The sequence below is a fragment of the Castor canadensis genome, chromosome 7 (assembly GCF_047511655.1).
Source record: "Castor canadensis chromosome 7, mCasCan1.hap1v2, whole genome shotgun sequence".
Lineage (NCBI taxonomy): Eukaryota > Metazoa > Chordata > Mammalia > Rodentia > Castoridae > Castor > Castor canadensis.
Window position 1 is genome coordinate 154,454,113 of NC_133392.1, and position 14,326 is coordinate 154,468,438.

The window sequence follows — 14,326 nt, forward strand, 5'->3', positions numbered from 1 at the left end:
GTCTCTCTGGACTTTAGTTTCTCCCTAACACACAAAATACCTAACAGCTAGCACAATGCAGGTATTGCCTGGTTGCCCTGGACAATACCTGCAGAGAAGCCAGTCAGAAGAGATGGCAGCTCCAGCAGTAGGCGCTGCTGGCCCTTGGAGATAGGGCCAACTCCCACAGTCTCGCGGGGGAGATGGGCTCCCTTTGCCTTCCCTCCCCATCCCCAGCACTGCCCGGAGTCAACACTGCCCAGAACCATGGTCCCTGCAGAAGTGACAACTATCAGTGGCTGTCTTCTCTGCTGGGCCTGGCAGGCAGTACAGAGTCACCCTGGCTGCATGAAACTCAGTGCCAATAGATGGAAGCCATCAGAGGTGGTGACCCACAGGGCAGAGGTTCCCTGATGTGGTCAGACTATATCTCCTCTGGCCCTAAGTCTGTCACCAAGCTGCCTCATGCCCTCTCTAATAAAATTCCACACATCCCCTAAGGGCCCTTCTCAGACAGCAGGCCACCCCCTGCAAGCCCCTGCCACACACTACCCTGGACGAACCACCCACACCCAGAGCCCAGCTTCCTCCCTCCCGGCCCTGGCAGGCTCTTTGGCTCTGCTTAGACTGGAGCTGGGAGGAAGGGGGCTTATTGCTAACCTAAGCAAAGTGCTTTGTTACAACGTCATTTCTTGTGGAAACAGGGGTCTGACCCATACGGCAGGGCCATGAAGCCTAAACCTGGAAGCAACTGCCACCCCAGCCCAGGCCAGTCAGCTCTGGAGAGGTCCAGAGAGCTGCAAGAGGCTGGGCAAGGGAGCCATGCGCCAGCACGCAGAGTCTAAAAGCCAACTACAGCGTCCTTCTCTAACAAAGTCACAAAGTCACATGGGCTGGGCGCACGCACGCACGCGCGCGCACACACACACATACACGCTCGCATGCACACTACACACCAGCACTTCTCTCCCAGTCCAGTGTCAAGCAAAGCATCCTGTACAGAAGGGACAGCCTAAACCAGGCATGGGGGTGCACACCTATAATTCCAGCATTTGGGAGACCAAGGCAGAAAGGTCATGAGTTCAAGGCTAGCCTGGGCTATGTAGAGAGACCCTGTCTCAAAACAACAACAAACCAGGGACAGCTCAGGCTGAGCACTATTGGGGCTCCCACAGTATATGGGGGGTCTCACTGCCTGTGTCTAAGGCGCCTGGGGGAGGTTACTAATTCTGACTCCCACTCTCCACTCGGGGAATTTCAGGACCCAGGAGGCTATGAGATTAAAAAGGAGAAAAGAAAAAAGCAAGGGACTCCTGGGTGATTCTGAGGCTCCGTTGATGGACACAATCTAGTCTTGTTACCTGGCTGTGGATGGTGAGATGATGTGGGAAGGACCAGGGAGGGAGCACACAAAGGAGGCCCAGGAGAAGCCCTAACCCAGAGACACGGGACCTCCTTACCTCCTGCACATACCAGCCAACTGAATATTAACTGCTCTGGAGGGCCTGGTGGTTCCCCCACAACACCCCCAAAATGGCCTTCTGAAGGAGCTGTGCCTGCCCCTCTAATTGAGCCCCCACTCCCCGCAGCTGCCTCCTTCCCTCAGATATCATCCCCCCAGGGGCTGCAGGTAGCCAAGGTCTCATGGGCACCCAGCTGTCGGCTACATCCCACGAGCACCCTGGGCAGTGGTGACCAGGGGAGCCCCACACTCATCTGGGACCTGGGCAGCTCTAGATGGTCCAGAGAAGTCCAGCTGAGGCTGGGGCAGGATTTCCTGTCAGGGCCCAAGGGGCCTGATGGGAAAGAGCCCTGTGTTGATCAAGAGCTCCTGGTGGCCAAGGGCAGGCAGCTGGACCCCACATCCCCAAGCCTCCTCCGAGGTTCTTTCTGGTCCCAAGCAAGCTTGGCTTTGAATAAGGTCCCCTATCTCCTTTCTGCTGCTCTCTGTGACCCCCAGCCCCAGCAGCTGGCGGAAGGCAACCAGTCCTCTCAGCAATCTCCAGGCCTGTTTATTCTCTGGACAGAAAAAAAAAAAAAAAAAAAAAAAAAACCACAGCTCTGTCATAGCTAAACAATGAGGAACAGAAAGCCCCCGCACAGAGCAGCACAAAAGGTCACTCCCTCTCGTGTGGGGCTCCCCAGAGCAGGGGCTGAGCCCAAACCACAGCCCTGGGAGCCAGGCCTGGGGACACTGCAAGAAGCATGCAAGCCAAGGGGGCTAGGGGTCCCCAGAATGTGATAAATGGCCACTAGTCCTTTGTTTTGAATTTGGGAGTCTCAGATTCACACCCCACTCACCCCACAGGGATGTGACACTGAAATGAGGAAGTTGGGCTGCACTTGATTCGGTCAGCAAGCTTAGCAGACTTGGTCTTTCAAGATACAGGAGGCCCAGGTGAAAATTCAGAAATCACTGATGGGGGTTACCCGCCGGGTAAACAGTGGGAATCTGTGACTCAGTGGGGAGGGAACTGGAAAAAGACAGACAGACAATAGGTAAGTGGCTAGATAAGATGTAGGCAGGTAGGATAGATAGATAGATAGATAGATAGATAGACAGACAGATTAGATAGATAAATAGATACACAGATAGATACACAGATATATAGATATATAGGTACATAGAAAGAGTATATGAATGGATGGATGGATCAATGGATCGATGGATGAAAGGAAGAAAACTGTCCCTGAATTTAATATCCAGTTGGGAAACAAGGCTGACTGTGCCCATTTCACAGATATGATGGAGGCAAAGCCACTTCTAATCTCAGAGGGGCTGAGACCACACTGGGCAGAAGAGGGAAAGGATTCCTGTGGGCGTCCGGGAAGGTGGTCCTGGATTGTCTCAAAGGGACTCTGTTCAGAGGAACCGTGGAGGGGTAATGTAACCCCAAAACAAAGAGTGTGGGACCCCAAAATCCAGAGGCTGGGGTCCGTGAGTGCCCAGCCAGAGGATGTTTCTGAGTCCTAACAAGAATGTAATCCAAGGGCCATGTGCTAAGATGGCCAGCCCCACCTGCCCTGCCTCTCTTTCCATCCCCTCCCCACTCTCACTAGATGACTCAGGAGGCACAGCTGGTGGGCAGGGCTGGGGGAACAAGACTGGCCTTAGTAAGGGGCCAGGCCTGCGTGCTTGTGCTCAGGTCTCTGATTTCTGAAGTCCGTGTCAGCTCTTGGGACTGGGCAACCTGGGACTGGCTGATGTGCCACTTGTCCTGCTCATAGACCAAGGCCTTGTGAGGAGCCCAAGGTGGGGGCCTCTGTCCCTTCTCCTGTTTATAAATAGTGAGAGAGGAAGTAGAGGGCGGCCTGGGGAAGGAGGAAAGCATAGACACCACACAGATGCCGACACGAAAAGCATGAAGCCCCCTGCTCCTCCACCCTTCACACAGTGTCCTTGGGGACCTCGTGGCTTTTTGATGCTCCACAGAGTCCCTTAGATGCTAGGAAGCAGGCACATGGCCAGCCACTTGCTCCTCTGAGCAGAAATCTGCCAACTGAGGCAGGACGGAGACAGCTGGCTTCGGGGACAGTGATTAGCCCTCAAACCCATGCTCTACACAAGCTAGAGGGACCAACGGAGGCACCTACACAGGGCCGGGCATGTTCACGTACATTCTCTCATTTTTTCCTTGCACCAACACAATGAGGTCAGGACAACCCCATTTTACAGATGTAGAAGTGGAGGCTTTGGGAGAGTCAATGCAAATTGTCTGAGACCAGGAGGTGGGCACAGCAATATCTGCCTCAGTGCCCTCTGATAACTGCACTCCGTGGTCTTGTCCTGCTCCCACAGAGTGGGTAACTTCAAGAACGCAGTGAACAGTGGCAGATAGTTTAGTGGTTCTCCCTTACAAAAGCATCACCAGGGACACAGGGCAGATGCTACAGCCCCAGGCCTCCTCCGAGATTTTGCCCAAGGACCCAGGGACCAAGGACCCAAGGACCCCCACATTGCCGGAAACCGACTTCAAGTAATACAGAAACCACAGCATTTGCGTGGCAGGTCCCCAGGGCCCCGGGGCATAATCGGGGTAGCAGAGGCATTTGGGTCTTGATCTTTGGGGTTCACGGGAGCCCCATGGACTGTGGAGTGCAGCCACATCAACCCAGGCCATCACAGCAATGCAAGGGCCAGGCAGCAAAGCCCGTCTGCTGTAAAAATGAGATGAATAGCACCCACGTCAGGAGGACCGACCACATCACAGGTGGTGGCTCAGGGGTGACACATCCCACCCCCGGGCTGCTGCTTTAGAAGTGAGCTGGGGCAGACAGGAAGCCCAGGCTGGGATCCGGTTTCTGTGGCCAGGCTTTGTGCTTCTTGCCATGGTACAAAGATGCTGGGGTGTGGTCCCTGTCCCCAAACCATGCTAAGTCTAGCGACATACAATGCCCCAACCCCTTCCCATTGTCACCTCTTTGAGACCCGTCAATCTACTGTCTTCTCCTCAACACCCAGGCTTCTGTGCCAGCTGCAGGTTCCTCACTGCTGGTCCCCAACTTTGTGTCCCTTTGCAGGGAGACCTAAGCCACCTTCCTAAACTCAAGATTGGCCCTCTTTAAAAGCTCCCCCATCCTCAGGCACTTAGCTGGTTGCCCAGTAGTCAAGAGCCTTGACATCACCTGCTGACCTGTCCTCCGCTTCCCTGTCACCTCTGTGATACTAGCTCGCTGCACCCTTCCTCCACACCCCAACGCCTGCTGACACTTCTGCCTAACAGCTTCTCAAGAGTCCCCTCCACTGTCATCACCCAGAAACCTCCAAGCCCCCAGGTGGGGTGTTGGGATTCCTGTGACACCCTAAGACTATCTCTCTGCTGCCCAGCTAGAATTTTGGGGTACTTCTTTATTCTCTGTATGTTCCCTTCTGAGGACCCCACCTCCCTTGACCTCTCCTCTGAGCCAGACACCTGGTGTGAATCTCAGTTCTGCCATCTCCATTTTGTCGTCTGTATGATGGGGACAGGGCAGCACCCATCTCACATAGCCATCCTTATTCACTAAGCCAATGCATGTGGACTCAGCGCTGTGCCTGGCCACCAGGAGGAGCTCAGTGCCACCCACCCTGCTTTAATGACTCATGGTTCCAGGCCCGGCCAGCACATGCCATCGCAGGTGTCTGATTGACACAGCCCTGCTCAACAGACACAAGTTTTCATTTCCCACTAGTTGAACTGAGCTGGGCTCACATGAGAAGTGGGCAGAAGGTGGACTTAACAAAGAGAAGGGGTGTCATCCCCCTCACATGGCCACCTTGACCACTGACCACAGCCACATCTGGGCAGTGGCTGAGTGCAGAGCTCTGGAGTGTGACAGGGGAACCCTGGCTCTGGTGAGTGATCACAATTGCCTCTTCCATGAAGTGGGATTATCGTGGTCACCCTCCCCATAGCTGGCTGAAGACGGAAAGTGCTCTGTGCCTTTAATATCTGGCACCCAGGAGTTTCATGCCAATTCCAGCCAGGGAAACCAGTCAGGGGTGACTGTGGCCAGGCTGGCCCCGTGACTGACCAAGTCAGCCTCAGGAACACATGCGGCTATGCTGACCAGAGTAGACAACTTGGCTCAGGCTGGGACCGAGTAAGGCTGAGGGGTCCCATGTGGTTCTCCCCCTCTCTACATCTTTGGTCCAGTCCAAAGGCCTCCTCCTTCTTCCTGGAGCCTCTCGGCCCTTCTTTTCTGTCTGCTATTCTCTTAACTCTCACAGCCTCATAATGGGCTTTCCTGCCTCCAGTCTCTTCATCCCATCTGTCCTTCACACTGAGGCTACACTGATCTTCCTAGACCACTCTCTGCCCCTGTCCCTCCCTTGCTCAAGAACTATCAGTAGCTCCCCATTGCCTCATATCTTGATAGGAGGTGAGTGTGGCAATTGACAACACAGACTCTGGAATAAGGATGCCTAGGTTTTTTGTTTGTTTGTTTTCGGTACTGGGGCTTGAACTCAGGGCCTACACTTTGAGCCACTCCACCAGGATCTTGAGAACTATTGCCCAGGCTGGCTTTGAACTGCAGTCCTCCTGTTCTTTGCCTCCAAAGTAGCTACTATTACAGGCGTGAGCTACCGGTACCCAAGCAGGATGCCTAGTTTTGAATGCAGACTGCCCCCTTTTTTAGCAGGCAGCCTTAAAGGGGTTGTTTTTCTGTACGGTTTTGTATTTATTGATTTATTGCATATGCTGAACTCATGTGTTTCCACTGAGCTGCATCCCTCGCCCGTTTTATTTTTAAATAAATAAAGGAGGCTCATAAACCTCAGTCCTTTCATCTGATTCAAAGATTTAGGGAGATAACACTGAAACTGAAAGCTGTTCTGTGAATCCCCCAGAATTAGAGATGTCACATTTTAAAAATATAACTGGTATTAATTTTTTTTTGGCAGTACTGGGATTTGAACTCGTGGCCTCACGCTTGCTAGGCAGATGTTCTACCACTTGAGCCACTCTGCTAACAAATGGTATTACTTTTTCTGTAAACTGGCCCTCGACTTCCAGCCTCATGTGCCATCACGGCCCCTAGCAAACTTTCTGCCCCAGCTAGACGGTCTCACCTTGTCCCCTGATCTTTCTGCCCATGAGTCCCTGTCCCCACCTCCTGGTATCAACACATCCCAAAAGGTTCCGTGGGAGCTGTTGCAGGAAGGCAGTGTGTGTGTGTGTGTGTGTGTGTGTGTGTGCGGGGGGGTGGGGGGGATCAGGAAGGGGACAAAAGAAGGGGAGGGCAATGACCAAAGGACCAAGCCAGGACTGCAGTATGAGGATGCGGGTGGGGGAGGAGGGAGACTCGGGCGGGGGGGGGGTGTAAAAAGGGGCTGGAAGACAGGCCGGGAAGGAGGAAGGAGCAGGATCTGGGCTTCAAGGATCCAGAGAAGCAGGAGGTCAAAGCAAGAGCAGCTGGTGACAGGCTCACCAGGAGCCTTGGCCTCCGTGGGCTGCAGGCAGAAGCCAGGCTGTAGGTTGGCGGGGGAAGGACAGACAGCAGGATGAAGGCCAGACATAGGCGTGTAGGCCGCTGGGAGTCCACTAACTGAGACAAAGTGCTGAAACCCTTCCCAGGATAATCACGGTCAAGTCCATAGCAGGGCCAGGCCTGGGCCTGAGCTGCATTCCACAGTGTGCCACCTGGTGTCACGGGATTCTAACATTGTGTTAGGGAGGTCCTTGCTAACCCTGTTAGGGCCAGGGCAGCTGAAGTACAGAAAGAAGGGGCTAGGAGTCAAGTTCCCCCTGAGCAGGAGGCCGAGCCTGGACTGGGCCTCAGACCCAAACCCTGTTCTCTGTCCACTTTTGCAACCTCTGCCCTCTCCTCGAAGGCCACCGACAGACAGCTTGGGAGTCCTCCTCATACGCTGCCTGCCACCCCCAATCCCCTCAGGCTCACTCAGTTTCCTAAGCCCAAGGCCATAGCAGCCCTGACTGCTTCATCTGGATGATCACCCCATCTGGTCCAGAGGAAACAAACAACCCTCATGGGGACTTCTGCCCTGTCTCTGGTTAGAAGGGCCAGGTCAACCCAGGACCTATGCTCCCAAAGGAGACAGAGTGATGGCTGACTCAGTCTCTCAAGGACCCAGCACTCCAGAGCAAGAATTGCCCTGCACTGTCAGTTTTTCCTGTGGGACACACCCCCTAGGGCTGTGGGTCTGCCTGAGGCCAGAGATAAGGCCCTGCAGCCTCCCCTCGGGACGTTCAGTACTTGCTTGATGTAGTAGGGATGGCTGGCGAGCAGGCCTTCTTATTGGGGGACCAGCATCACTAATCTAGTGACAGCAGACCTCCACAGGTGACAATTCAAACCCTCCTCTGCAAAGGAGCAGAGGCTCAGAGAGACCAGAGGGTCTGTCACCACCCTAAGGAAAGCAGACAAGGGATAAGACAGAACGGGTCCAGGTCTCACACGGGTGCCCTACCACACAAGGCCCCTGCACAGCGCACACTGAAGTGGAAGGAGACTCTAAACGCCAGTCAATGAGCTGAGTGAACACTTCCTCCTCCCCACCTCACAGCCCAGTGCCCCAAACCACAGCAGCGTCACCACCAGCTGTGACATCACAAGGTGTCACGGTGGAAAAAGACTATGGGCCCCAGAGGGGTGGGCCCTGCAGTCAACAGCTCTCTAGAGGAGATAAGTGTCTGCTCCGGACTCAGAATCAGCACCGAGGTGGAGGGGGGAAGGGAAGGAAGGGGGTGCCCATGTAAGGTGTCACGGGACTTCTTCGAGGAAACGCCGTCCCTGTTCAAGGCTTCCTTGAACCTGTGGGCTCCAGACAGCACCACAGTGGATGCGACAGCAGGGACTTCCCCAGTGTCTGGGGAAGGGTCTAGCTGCTGGCCTGAAAAAGGTGCCAGCTAAGTACTGAGGGACAGAGGGGCTGAAACCCAGGAGTCCCAGCTCCCTTATGGCTTCATGCAGGCTGACAGTAATCCTTGCTGCTTCTGGGGCTGCAGCATGGCAGTAATTTCAGCCAAAGGCAGTGGGGAGCAGAGACATTAGCGCCCTTCCTGGGGAAACTTATGGTCTGCCCAACTCCACCCAGATCCGGGGCCTTTGTCAAACATGCTCAGAGTTGACACCTCCAGTCTTCTGGGACAGTGCTGTTGGGTTTTGTAGACAGGGATGCTTGGGCCGACAGAGTTCGGGGTCCTGAATAAGATCACACAGCAAACCAGTGAACTCTGCTCTCCCAACACCCAGACTTTCCCCAGGCTACCCTGTCCTGGAAGTCAGTTGGGGGCAATGGACAGCAGGCCTTTCCCTCCTCAGGGTCACAGGTAAAGAGCGCCTCAGCCTCACAGAGACTGGAGATGGCAGAGGTTTTAGAACAGCCTAGGACCTACCTGTGCCCACTGTGCAGGTGGGCAAACCGAGGCCCCAGTACCCCTCTGTACTTTACCAAACCTATCCCTCTCCACCCCAGAATGACTTGCAGTTCTCATCACTCACTGCAATGTGGGGAAGTGATTTCCTGACCCTGCAGCCTTCGCCACTATGGGGGGTTCTGAGGCCAGGTGGTCAGGCGGGTAGTGCACGGAGCCCAGCCAGGGGGCATCAAGGCAAGAGCGCTGCAGGAAAAAGCAGGTACAAAGGAAGGAGTTCCTGGGCAGGAACTCTGGGCAACTGGAGATCTGCCTCCCAGGTTTCAGAGTCCTACGGCTCCCAGACAGACAGTGTGACCCCCACCATGGTCCCTGCCTCAGCCTGAACAATGTCCCATGATGAAGTCAGGTCAGGCCCACAAAGCTGCCAATAGCTCAAGTAGCTGTGGCTGGGCTTTGCAGCCCGAGAAGCACTTTTAATCTTCACAACCAGCATGAGGTGGATGACTCCCATTTCACAGGTTATGCTCCAGAGGCTCCCAAGGAGGGAGAGACACTGAACAGCAGAGTGAGGCTTCCAGTCAACTTGTGTCTGACTCTAAGGCCTGGGCCCTGCCCCCAGGAAGCTTCCTGTGCCTGGTCGAAAGTGCCCAGAAGTGGAAGTCACAGCATCTGCACTTTGTCACGCCGTGGTGTGGCTCCCTGCCCATCCCCCAACTTTCCTCCTTGCCCGCTTCCAGGCACGTCACATGCCACGGGGGCTGGAATCACTACCAGTACACGGCCCCATCACCAGCCAGGGTGCGGAGGAGGGGGTGTGAGCACTTTGGGGAGAGGACCCCTGGCCTCAGCAGACCCAACACAGCAGGGAGAAGAGCCCAGAGAGACGTCCCAAGAGGGGGAGGCAAACCAAAACCTAGCTCTGCCTGCTGACCTGTCAAACTCTTCTGTCTTGTCTGTAAAACAGCCTCATTATAACAGTCAAAAATATTCTTTGACATTTGTTCAATCTTCTTTGAACACTTTTTATATGCCAGGTAGTATCCTGGGGCAATTCCCCTCCCCCTTCCAGGGACATTAGCAATAGCTGATTACCACAATTGAGGAGGGCGCACAGAGACCAGGGATGAGGACAAACGCCTGCAATGGGCAGAACAGGCCCACAACAAAGAATTACGTGACCCAAAAGTGAACAGTGTAGAGCCTGAAAGCCTGACTCAAGGCTTATGGCCTGCAGCAACAACCAAGTGCCTGTCCTCCCTGTGCTGACATTCTAATGGGACGACACAATGAAAGTGAAAGAAATACTCCAGTTCAGGAGGGTTAAACAGGAACACAAAGCAGGCCAGCGGAGCAAGATGGTCCGTTAGAACAGAAGCAAAAGAGGGAATGAGATTAGGAGGTGAGCAGAGGCACATTCAAGGCAAAAGGCAAAGCAAGTGCAAAGGCCCTGAGGTAGGTGTGTGTGTGCAACATGTGGAAGGCAAAAGCAGCCAGCTTTTCCCAGCTGGGCATAAAAGCAAGGATTGAGTTGAGTAGTAGAATAGTGCTGAATGAACAGATCTAACACACACCACAGCCAGCAGCAAAAGTCTTCCCTTTTCCCCCAACAACCATCTTGGCTTTTCCTCTAGGAAGCACTGGATGGGAAGAGCCATGAGATATCATTCTGTCCTAAAGACAGACAGTGCTCTAGGAAGCCATTGGGCCAGGCCCCAGGATGATAGTCAGGGCCCCTCTCCACAAGAGAATGCTAGGCAAGTTCTTTCTTCACTCTAATGAATGAGAAAACTGAGGCTTCCGAGGGAAGTTGGGGCAGAGCCCAGTCTCTAAGGTCTATGACTTCCTGGAGAGCTGGAGCCAGATCTCCAGAGATAGGCACTGGGGGAAAGAATGAATGAATGGCACTGTAGCAGGGTGCCTGGCCGTGTGCCACCTGCCCTCTGAAGGGGTACCTGACCTCTAGGCCACATCCTCAGTTAGCACACAGATACCTCACAGGGATGTCAGGTAGGGGACAAAAGGACAAGGTGGGGTGGAAGGAGGGAAGAACCCCCCAAGGTGAGCAAGCACCCCAGCTCACCCACTCTGATGGCCAACCTGGGAGCCCCCACCCTCTGCCCTAACCTGATGAGGCAAACAGCAGACCCACAGCCCCAAGACTGGCAGGGGCAGGTAGCCAGACCCAGAAGGCAGAGACCCCTCCTACCCCAGATGGCAGGATCCATCAGAGGACACCAAGCATTTGCCTATCCTGCCTGCTTCACTGGTGTTTAGTTGTCACATGAATGAATGGTGTGGTCACACAGCGGGCATAGGGGCCAAAAGTCCCAAAGAGAAAGAGCCCACTGCACCTGTGGCTGCTCAGGTCCCTCTGGGGTTCTCTCTCCAGTCACACCCAACCTTACTGAGTCCCCACTGTGTGGAAGGACCAGTGGGGGAGCAGAAGTGGGGACACAGGCATGGGGAAGTTAGGCAGACCTGTGTTCAAATCGCACCTCTCACCCAGCTCTGTGACCCTAGAAAATGTCATGCCCTTTCTGGAGTCTGTTTCCACATCTCAAGAGGAACAGCACCGCCTGCCTTTTAGGAGCGGCTGGAAGGGAGGTTTATTTCTCTAGCGCAGTGTTTGACCCACAGGTGTCCAAAACATGGGAGCTAATGAGCTGCTAACTATGACAAAGAGGAGCCCACAGTCCTGGCCCTCAAGAGCCTTTCAGTTCATTGAGGTGGCTAAGACACAACTAAATTCAAAGCAGAATGTGGTCTGTCCTCAGAAGGAACAAAAGACATGAGAGATCAAAGAGCAGATAAGTCCAAGTGCAAGAATTTGGGCAGGCTTTCCTGGAGAGGAAAAGGCCTGGAAGGCAGGGGTGGGGAGTTGGGGGGAGGGGTGGAGGATGGACCACAGAGAGGACACACTGTGGGCCAAGGCAGAGCACACACATACATGATGGTCACCTAGTCATCAGTTTCAGAGTGTCGGGTACACAATACAGGGAGGAACAAGTATTTCCCTCTGGCCTGGGATACATGGGGGAGTTTCTGCCTTGGGAACTATGGATGCTTCCCAGACAGGAAGAGGTGTCCCAGGCTTAAGAAGGGTCTGTGGGAGTCAAGACTGGGTGAGGGACCAGCTAAGAGCCTGTGGCAATAAACCTAGGAAGCAGAAGTCAGCTGAGGAGGCTGATCAGGAGAAATAAGTGGGAGGGAAATCCATGCAGCACCTCCAGGACTCAGGCCTGGAGTCCTGCAGAGCCCTGGGCCTGCCCTCCTCTCCTACTGGGGCTTGCGTGTGCCCAGGCTCACCCAGGCAGGCCCAAGCTCAGGGCCCAAAGGCCCCCTCCCCATCCAAGGCCAGTACCTGTGGCATGACCCACAGTCTGGCTGGCGACCACAGTCATCCACATTCACACTCAGCCCTCATAGCCGGGACTGTCCCAACCCAAAAGCTATTCTGGACCTCCCCTGGGGCAGCCCCCCAGAGCTCTCGCCTGGCCCACTGTGGGTGAGTCAACTCTAGTCTGACAGCTCCTTTCTTCTGCCCTCAAGAACTGGACTCTTTGGTATTGGACCACTGAGTCACCTTATTACACCACAGAAGTCAATGCCACCTCCCGCCTTCCTCCCCTCCAGATGGGTCAGCACACTCGGCGTCCATCAGACAGGGCTGGGGAGGGAAGAAGCAGTCAGCCTCTTCTTCAGTAGTGAGGAAATGGAGGGAGACAAGTTTTGGAGAGTGCTCCCTCAATACCTTCTATGAAACACAAGTTCTCTGGGCCTGTTTCCATCTCTGTAAAATGGGGTAGTCTTATCTGACCGACCATGAGGACAAAGGAAGGGTCCCCGATCCTTTGTATTGTGCTCAGTGATGTGAAGATTGAATACTGTGGTCTCAGCTCTCTGTTTTCCTGGGGCCTCTTGGAGAGCACGTCTGTATGCCTTGCTTGGTGACCTCCCTGATCTCCACTGTCCCCAGAGCCCTCACAGATCAGACTCTGAAATGGCCACTGAACATCAGGAGCGCCTTGGGAAGGTAGAGAGGGCTCACAGTTCAATTGTGCCCCTTACTGGGGCTTACTACACATCTGGCCCGCGCTTTCAGACACGCAGCCCAAGTGTTTCTAAGAAAGAGGAAAACCATGATCAGAGGAGGAGGAGGAGGAAGTCTTCTGAAGAGCGTGCCCGGCGTGGGCAGTGGGGGCAGCGCCCCCAGTACAGTCCGTCCCCGCGTGCGGGGGAGCGAAGGGCTGTCAGCGATCGCAAGGACAACTGGAGGGTCCTGGGTCTAGTGGACTCTGCCCAGAGTGACTGGTCAGCCCAGAAAGCCCCAGCCACACTCGCGAAGGAATGCGAGGCTGCGCACGTGTGCCAGGCTTGGGGTCCCTAGTGGGTCCCCAGAGGTAAACGACGCGTGTCTGATGGGGATGGGGTGTCGACTCTGTCCTCCCAGCCCCTGCGTACGTGGCTGCGCCGGGGGACCGGCAAGAAGCCAGGATGGAAGTGATGGGCGACTGTCCCCTGTAGAGCGCGAGTCACCCACCTGGGTGGGCACGGCGTGCACCGCGGCCCAGAGTTGCAGTCCCACGGTCAGCGCGGCCCAGACGGCGGCGGGCGCCATGGGTGCCGAGCCCGCACCCTCGAGGCTCCGCTGCCTCCGCTGCCTCCGCTGCCTCGGCTGCGCTGCTGCGCCGGCGACTGAAAGCGAAAGCCCGAAAGCCCCAGGCAGTAGCGAGAGCAGGGCACGCGGGGGGCGGGGCGGGGCGGACTGGGCGGGGCCAGCGCCCCACTGTGGACACGCCCCCCACGCGCATCCACTCCCTGCTGGCGCTGCTGGACACTCCTCCCGCGCAGTGCTGGGCCCTTACCTCCCCCATCTCTCCCAGTGACTCAACCTCCAATCGCTCCCTCCTCGTCCAGTCACCCTTCCTAGTGGACCAAGAGACACTCCCTGGGCACAGGAGCCCCCCACCTGCCCTATTGTCACCTGCTTCCCACTACCATGGGAATAGGACGCTAACTCGTAAAGGAATTCCCCAAACCTATCACCCACTCTGGGGACCAAACGGTTTCAGGTCACTCTGTCATTTAGATCTAGAGTCAGACCACCTGGGTGTGAATCTCTGCCCTGACTTCATAGGGTTATTCTGAAGATATGTAATATACATAACAGAGTGTACATCATAGATTTGCTTACAAAGTCACTATCTCTGAAATGTAAGGAACGTTGATTTAATATTACTTGTTTTACTGCTTTTTACTGGGTTGTTTATCCTTAAATATTCATGGAGTAAGCCGGCCCTGTCCTGTCCTCCTTCCTGAGTCCCCTCAGCTGGCAGGTAAACTGAGGTTGTGAGACAAAAGCATTCGGGAGTTAGGGGGGCCCAGCGAGTCTGGCACAGGTCAAAGCCAGGAGGGCAGGCTTCCTCAGACTGACCTCATCATTGAACACCCACTCTAGCTGCCATCTGTCCCCTCTTACTCCAAGTGCCAGCCCCAGTTCCAGGGCTCACCGTGGTTGATCAGAA

General features: G+C 55.0%; 1 protein-coding gene across 1 annotated transcript in view; it reads right to left on the reverse strand.

Annotated features, from left to right (window-relative positions):
- Tnfrsf1b (TNF receptor superfamily member 1B) overlaps positions 1–13,492 on the reverse strand; it is a 30,245-nt gene extending 16,753 nt beyond the window's left edge. The window contains exon 1 of the mRNA XM_020160073.2: positions 13,342–13,492. Within this exon, the coding sequence (XP_020015662.1) occupies positions 13,342–13,419 (78 nt within the window). The 5' untranslated portion in view covers positions 13,420–13,492. The remainder of the gene's footprint in view (positions 1–13,341) is intronic.
- Positions 13,493–14,326: the final 834 nt, after the last annotated feature.